Source organism: Lottia gigantea (assembly GCF_000327385.1).
Source record: "Lottia gigantea unplaced genomic scaffold LOTGIsca_71, whole genome shotgun sequence".
NCBI classification, from domain to species: Eukaryota; Metazoa; Mollusca; class Gastropoda; family Lottiidae; genus Lottia; species Lottia gigantea.
In genome coordinates, this window is record NW_008710397.1 from 400681 (window position 1) to 409101 (window position 8421).

At 34.2% G+C, this 8421-nt stretch overlaps 1 protein-coding gene across 1 annotated transcript; it reads left to right on the forward strand.

Moving 5' to 3' along the window:
- Positions 1-645: 645 nt before the first annotated feature.
- LOTGIDRAFT_167954 (hypothetical protein) lies at positions 646-8005 on the forward strand (the record flags this gene model as incomplete). Its single annotated transcript, XM_009065837.1, has 12 exons — positions 646-1659; positions 2322-2510; positions 3014-3124; positions 3657-3815; positions 4196-4275; positions 4421-4559; positions 4958-5100; positions 5969-6071; positions 6210-6452; positions 6791-6958; positions 7224-7418; positions 7952-8005. The coding sequence occupies 12 exons, from the start codon at positions 646-648 to the stop codon at positions 8003-8005; spliced, it is 2598 nt and encodes an 865-aa protein (XP_009064085.1).
- Between the last annotated feature and the right edge of the window lie 416 nt (positions 8006-8421).

The window sequence follows — 8421 nt, forward strand, 5'->3', positions numbered from 1 at the left end:
AATGTGTTGCATTGCGTTTCAGATGATGGTAACCGTTGATAAGTTCTAAAGAAAGTAATTTGGTTTCGGGGTAGGGAGGGTTTGATCCTTCAAAATGTAACAGATACTTCATTTATATAATGGAATTAACGGTCAGGAACTGCTGGGGATTTTCTTCTGTTATGATCTGAAATTAGATAAAATATAACCCCAATGGACGGTTATATACTAACAAGGTTATCATTTAAGATCTGTTTTTGTGAATATGAAACAATCATCTTCTGTTTATGGACACGGGGGAATTTCTCTTGTAGGCTCTCATATAGCGCAGCCCCAAGAATTTAGAATTCAACCCTGGGGATACATTTTGACTTTTGACATGCACTGGTATAGTGTTTTTAAATATGAAAATAACGCTATATTATTGTCCTGTTATGATAATATTTCTTTTTAAATAACAGGACAATAATATAGTTTTAATTGGTTTCCCCTTTTTGGGAATTTGTGATATAAGAAAATAACGTTTAGGTGTCGTATCTCCATTTGCCAATAGACATCTTAATAAAGCAATTGATGCCGTTGTACGTTTATATCTAGATTTTAATCAGATGTGTTGTATTTCAGAAAGAGAGATAAGATATATCAGAATCTCTATAACTTGACGAAATGTACGTGGTTCACCATTTCTTACTGGTATTCCTTGTAGGAACTCAATGGACTACATTTACAAATGGCTTAATAATAAACGTAACAAAAATATCATTTAAACCGACTTCGATTGCTGTAGACAATATAACAGGGAATGTATACGCGGCAGGATCTTTTTATTTAGCTCGTCTGAACTCCAATTTAAAGCAACTCAATCAGATTAAAATTTGTAAAACTTGTAAAAGTAGAATCTTAGAAATAGATTATAGAACTCGTAAACTCCTAGTTTGTGGAGTTTCAGACAAGGGATCGTGTACATACCATAATTTAAACAATATATCAAATTTTACTATGTTAACTTCTCAAAATAACAAGGGTGATAGTGTTGGTTCAAATGGAAGTGTTGTGGCACTATTTTTACCCCCATCACAAAGAAAGCATAGCGAGCTTGTCATGGGAATATCTCAACCACTTGAAAATCAGATCGACCTTCTGTCCTTCAGAAAGATTGCTTCTGGACATTTAACTTATTTGCCATCTGGATCCCATGGAAAGCTTCGGATTTCGGACGAGTTTAGAAAAGACGTTAAAGTGCATTTTGTATACGGATTCCAATTTAAAGATGGATTGTACTTCCTCGTTAATAAAAGGGGTAAAAATGGTACTTCAAGTTGGCTGTTTCGTATTTGGTATAACGAGACATCTGTTTATCCATTCACTGCTATCCCTATCTCATGTACAGAGAAAAGATCAGAAGGCAATATTAAAACACCTGAAAAAAAGTATAATTTGGCAATCGCAGGGAAATTGTACGAGCATCCTTCACATGAAAGCCTTGTTGTTAGTTTTGGTTACAATAGAGACAAGGGAACTCATATCCCCGATGAAAAGTTCGGATCGAGTGTATGTATGTTCAGAATGGAGGAAATTACAAAAGACATGAACATTGTTTCATCAAAATGTGGACTCGAAACCTTTGTTACTGCATCTGGATGGATCATAGGACACGGAACAGTTGGTTATAATGATATGGTAAGTTTGTTTTTATTGTTATCATTCTTAAATGACTGCATGAAAAAAAAGCATAACCACTGTTTGTCCGTCATCAGTTCTTATCCGATGAACTTGGTGCATATATTACGTAACTTGATGAGATCTTATCGAAGCTCGAATTGAATAATCTGTCGATGAATGAGTATAAGTTACTGTCCTTGACTGAAATTGAGTTCCATTCGACGGTATAAGATAATAATACGTCTTGGGAGAATGATGTCTTCCTTTCCTCGTAATTGTAAGATAATCTAGAAATTTTTATTATTCAAAATACATCGTATGGCATCAGAAATACAACATGAAATAGTAATCCTTGAAAATTGGATTTTTTTGTGAAAAATTTTAAGGGCGAAAATTGGCCAAATCAGAACATTTTATCAAAATTACGCAAGTTTTCATGTATTTGTCTATGTTCGAAAACTAAGTAAGTAAATCACGTGTACTACTTATGTGGACAAATCGTTAGTAGATTTTAAAATTAATATCTACTTTCCACCAAATTTGCACATAAACATTGAATATCATGAAAGTGAAATTTAGACCAAAACATATCGCCCTTACATAGTACAGTGTATAAAAAAATGATACTACTAATAATAAAAATATATATACAATTGTGTATTCCAAAATATCTTTTCTAGACTAACTCCTCATGTAAGCCAGGCTACAATAATGCACTTGAAGGTATTGAAGAAGGCAGAGATTTCAATCCAGTTAAGGTAGTAAAGAATCAACTTATAACATCAGTTATACCATTTCCTGTTGATGGTCGGTTACATATTATAATATCAACAAACTATGGTCAACTATATTACTACCACAGAACAAGGGTATTATCAACAAGGATTTCTTTTGTTCAAACTTCGCTTCGACAATTTATGGCCAAATTCAACACAGCCTTTTGGGCTATAAATAATATAGAAGATTTTTTATTAATGGACTGCAACTTCAAACGATGGATAATTTTCAAAGAACCCCTTAGAGATAGAAATTCAATGTAATGAACAGGAATTTACGACCCCCTAAGGCCCATCAGCACTTGCTAAACGGAGGAAGGTGGTCGCCCAAAATAGGCCAAGGAAGTCAGAAACATCATCCAGATTACTTAAATTTTACTTGAACTACCACTGTATCCCTATACATCATCAACGGCAATGTTTTTTACCTTCTTTCTGACTCCATTGAGTAACCAACCTCCTCAGTGATCAAGGAGACTGTTCCACGTCAACCACAAGGAAATCTGGTCATTTCAATAAACAATTTATTTTTGAGAGATGTATTGATTGTCTTTTTTCAAAATTTAATGAATCGTTAAACCCGATTAATGTTTTAGGATGAAAAATATTGGTTTCAAATTCCCAATGAGAAGAATATAAGGGGATTCCTAGCAGATGTTGAAATAAATACAAAAACCAAGACAGCTTATACAATAACAGAGAACAAGGTACTGTATAGTATAAAATATTTGTATTGCTAAATCACCACACTTTGTGGCTTCAAAGATTTATATATTAAGGATTGAGGTACGGTGGCTCACATACGACATATTCACTTTTAATTTCACCTAGGTGAAAATTAATTTTGAATTAAAAACTTTTAGGTGAAAATTAGGTGATAATTCCTGTAATTTTGAATTAATAACTTTAATTTTCACCCATTTGACCTATTCTGGACACACGTGAATTTAAAGACTGAAATTTAGACAGTGAGCTGTGTACACTATAACTGATTAGCTCAGCTAAAAAATTCCAATTTCTGAGACTAAAATGTGATTGGTCAAAAAATGGCCTGGCTGTCCTTTTAAATACCATGTTGACAATTCTTGTACATGTGACAGCTTAAAATTTTTAACGAAGTTACTTTATCAGGTTTATTAAGTTTCATAGCAGAGAAATTACCTTTGGACCCAGTTGTATGCCAACCAGAAAACATCGCCAATCGATTGGAAATTATTATTACGTATTTGATTTTTATAGGTCGTGAAGATATCATTGGATTATTGTCAAAAAAACTTGAATTGTAGTGCTTGTGTCCAGGATAGCAAGTTTATGTGTGTTTGGTTTAAGGGTCAATGCTTTGCCACAGACAGAAATACTGGAGGTTTAGAAAATACATGTTTACCAGAAATAACTTCTGTAAGTGAGATTTATATCGGAACGAATGGTAGACATTTTTTAATCTATCATTGACGTTGTTGCTGTTGTGGTTACAAGAGCTGCGCTTTACTAGCTCTATGCCACATCATCGCTTCATAGAAAGAAGAAAGCTAAAATTCATTTTCAAAAGCGTACTTTATTATAAGTTATCAGTTGTCTGAAGATCGCATGTAACTAACAAAATTTCCCTGAAAGTATTTTTTTTTAAAAAGAAGAGACAGTATTTAGTGAAATTTTTCTAAAAAAAATTGATACCAACACCCCCTGTAAAATGTTGTTTTACTCGTTATTATAGATAGATCCCAACCATGGCGTTAAATCGGGAAACAATCTTATTACAATACATGGTAATTATTTAGGGGAAAGCAAGAGAGCTTACAGATCTGTCAAATTGTGTTCAGTACCATGTATTGTCAACAATGCACTTTCAACCTTTAAAGTAAGTTCCTTCCCTATCTTTTGTATACTCGTAATGATGACTAGACAACTCGACTAGGTAGTTGTTGGAAGATGGCAAGTAAACGTCCACATAAGAGACTCATTTTCGTTTGTCTATTCATACTACATGTACATGTATTTTATAGGATAGTCTGTAAGACTGAAAGTGCGTCCAAAGAAGAAAAATGTGCTGTAACAGTTAGTATAAATGATACAGAGAGCAGTCCTTATATGAAAGGTTCGGTGAATAGTGGTAATAATTCCAAGCTACATTTCTATTTCAAGGTATTCTATTTTATTACCAAACCAATCATTTTGGTCGTACCGTTATCCTGTGGTTACCATCCTATGAGACTCTTCAAACTCTTGAAGTGTAGGTTACAAAGACCCTGTACTCTTTCGGCTCCAAAGGTGGAATTGATGGATACTTTGTCTGAAAGTGATCAGCTATTGGCAAAGAAGACAGACTGATCCACATTCATTGCTATTACAAAACGAATGTAAGAACGGGCTGAGAGGTAGTCAAAATAATGGTGGTATGCCCTAATCTTGGTCGGTGCGTGGAAATCTGGTGATCTTAAATGAATCAATATTAGTTATTATTCAGATCGACTCAGCTGTAAATCAGGACTTAGCCCTGAATCAGGTAGAACTAATATTACTATAATTGTGATATATTACAGTCTGCCAGTATAACTAGTTTTAATCCAGAACTTGGTCCAGAATCTGGTGGTACCAACATTACAGTAATAGGAGAGAACCTTGATTTAACTAAAAGAGTTGATATTAAAATCAAAGATTTAAGTTTGCAGTGTCAAATAAGAAGGTAACGTATTTATTTAAGTTTGCTGTTTAAGCAGTATAACAGATATCAAATGGAAATGTAGCTACTTTTTTGAAGCTTCAACGTTAATTTGGTTGCTTTGCTACTTTGGCGGTTATGCTGCATGATTTCAGTATGTGCCTATCCCAAAATATTCTTCCATTTATTGGAAATATTATTATGATTTTCCACCTTTGAATTGATACATAATATTGTATATAACAAGGTGTTGTCTTGCTGTTCTAGTTTAAATGATACAGTTTTACTGTGCACGACCAAACTGTTTAAGCAAAGTCAACAGAACAGAAACACTAATGAATCAATCGGATGTGGTACATTAGCATTGATGATGAAGAATACTGTCTTAGCTGAGACAAATGGAACATTTTGTTTTTGGAAAGACCCACAGATAACAAATGTACATCCTCGGAGAAGCATTAAGAGGTATAATGGACAGATTTCAAGTTTACTCCAGGTAGAAGGACAGTCATTGCCTCAGTGGGTACCTAATAGCAAGGGTTGATTCAGACAGACATGTTGACCCTGAAACAATTATTGGAACGATTCGTGGCCTGACCCACCAAGAGGTTCCAAAAACGGAAAACCATGGAATGTCCGAACCATAAGACCCATGTTTTGGATGAAGGAAAATCGGAATAACCGTTACCTTACTACTTTAAACGATGTTGATTAAAACTTATCATTCTGTCAACTGGTCTGTCTTTAGCTTGAGGTGTCTTGAGACTGTACTAAGGTATCCTGGCAATTGTGCATCTGTTCTCATTCATACGAGTTGCATCCATGTCTATCAATATCATGATCCAAATTATAAATCCATTCTTTAATAAATGGATCTGTTAATTTTTTACAGTGGTGGTTTGGATGTCAATGTTGAAGGAACAAATTTGAATGTAATAGCTAATCCGAGGCTCGTTATAACTTTAGATAATGGTGAGATTGAATCTGAGGCAGAGGTAAGTCTCTTTATAACCTTCCAGTAAGAAGAGTGTGTCAACTTCATAAAAAAAGAAATTGGGAATAAATCCTTTAGTTCAATATTCCATAATAATATCTGTTTTACGAGTTCAAAATTTTTAAACTATTTTTTTAAGGATTGTATAGTAAGATCTTCCACAACGATGATCTGTAAAACACCCAAGCTGACATCAGTCGTTCCCGATGACACATTTATCAGCGGTGATATTTACTTTATAATGGATGGTGTCAGGGAACTTCGGGACTTTGCTAAAACTCATCCTAATTTAAGTCAGATTAAAGTTAATCCGGATCCAGAATTTTCATCTGTTTCCAAGGACGGACTGGTGGATAGCCTAGAAAATGCTCTTAGCATTAAGGTATGAACCCATCGCATCTAAACATAAAATTTGTTTCCTTACAGTTACGAAACTGCTGGGGACTTGTAGGTATTTTTATCCATATGAATAAGTAGGTTCATGTAGGAAATGCGTTCGAATTTGTGATTATTTCCCCTTAACCGGTATGACCAAAATATACCTTGGCAAGGCTTACTGAAGATCGATTGCTGATGATGATAGTCCAGCTGATGGCTGGACAACTGTTCGTGGTATTTTTCTTCAACAAAAGTCGAAGATAAAAGTGAAAAAAGGTCACCAGGACAGCAAGATTAGTAACGAGGGTTAACTTGACATTATTCGAAGTGAATATGTTTCAGGGTACCAATATTAAAGAATCTGAAGTTGATAGTGAAGACATTCAAGTTACTCTCACTAGCAATGCCGGTACAAACATCACATGTCCTGTTATCAAATTGGGCGAGGAAGCAGTATCATGTAGACCAAAACTTACTTCAGCTGTCAATGAGATTCAACTTGTAGTTCGGGTAAGTCCACGTGTTATAGAGTGTGGTGGATTTGCAGTTTGGTTTGCAGGGCGCATAACTTGGTCTTGGCCGCTAAACAGCAATTTAGGAATCAATATTGAAATCATTCAATTAGTGAGGTATTTTCACTCTATAATTTTGTGATAACATCTTGGATTACGGAGCATAAGTTTTGATGTACAAATGAATGGGGCCAAATTCCGCCTATAGTATATGCTATCCCCGGAGCGATTGAAAATTGTCATTTAACTATTATTTTTATTAGGTGAAAGTGGGTAATCGTTACTATAAAGTTGGTAATATATTTGTAAATGCGAAAGGTAAAATACCACCGGGAGTACCAGATTTAACTCAAAACACGAAACAGTATGCTATAATAGTTGGAGTGGTATCTGCTGTGGTAGTCTGTATCATTCTTATAATACTAGTTATTCCTGTTTTATATAATAAATTTCTACAGGTAAGTATAAAATGTAACAAAAAACTGTGTAAAAATTTATTTGCTAGTACGTCTTAAATCAAATGACCCAATTTTATTTTCGTCATGGTAATTGATCTGCAACCCAACCAAACCAGTGTATCTGGTGTATCTTGATAATAACGAAATTATTGTGAATTGGACGAGGGTCCTTAGGAAATAATACACTTTAATATTCGCTTTAGTGGCCATAATGCCCATCAATTTTCGCGTTCGTGGCTACAATACGCATCAATATTCGCGTACGTGGCTAAAATACACACCAAAATTCGTTACGTGGCTAAAATTTGCATGGATATTCGCTACATATCTATAATACGCATCAATATTCGTTACGTGGCTACAATACGCATCAATATTCGCGTACATGACTATAATACGCATCAATATACGCGTACGTGGCAGTGTAACCGAAGAGTATACATGTAAATAACATGGATTTTTAACATAGAAATATTGTTCATTACAATATTTGATATTTAAGAAAATATATTTTGATTCCCTTTTCATTACAGAACTTTAATGTACCACAAAACCAAGGTTTCAACTTCTTAATGAGGAACACGTAAAATGAATAAAATGTACTTCTCTCCCTTTTTGACCTTTCTGGCGTGAATTAAAAGCATTCTATGAGTCTCAAACGGTGCCTTGGTTATTTGCACCTTAAGACTTCATTATCTTTCAAATATGAAAAGATCTGCATCATGACTGGCGTGAAAATCTGCGTCAAGATTGGCGGGAAGTTCTGTTCGCTGTTTTGTATAATTATGTATAATGTACAAATAGGGTGAACAAACTTTCAATGTTATGAAAATATTAATATATTTTGCTACTGAAAATATGATATCCATGTATCACATACACAAGCGACTATATAATTCTTATAACTATCTACTTGTGTTCCCATCGCTGTGTTATATTCGCTGTTTGCTATTATGTATAATTATGTGTTATTATATATAATGATGTATTCTGCCCAAAATAG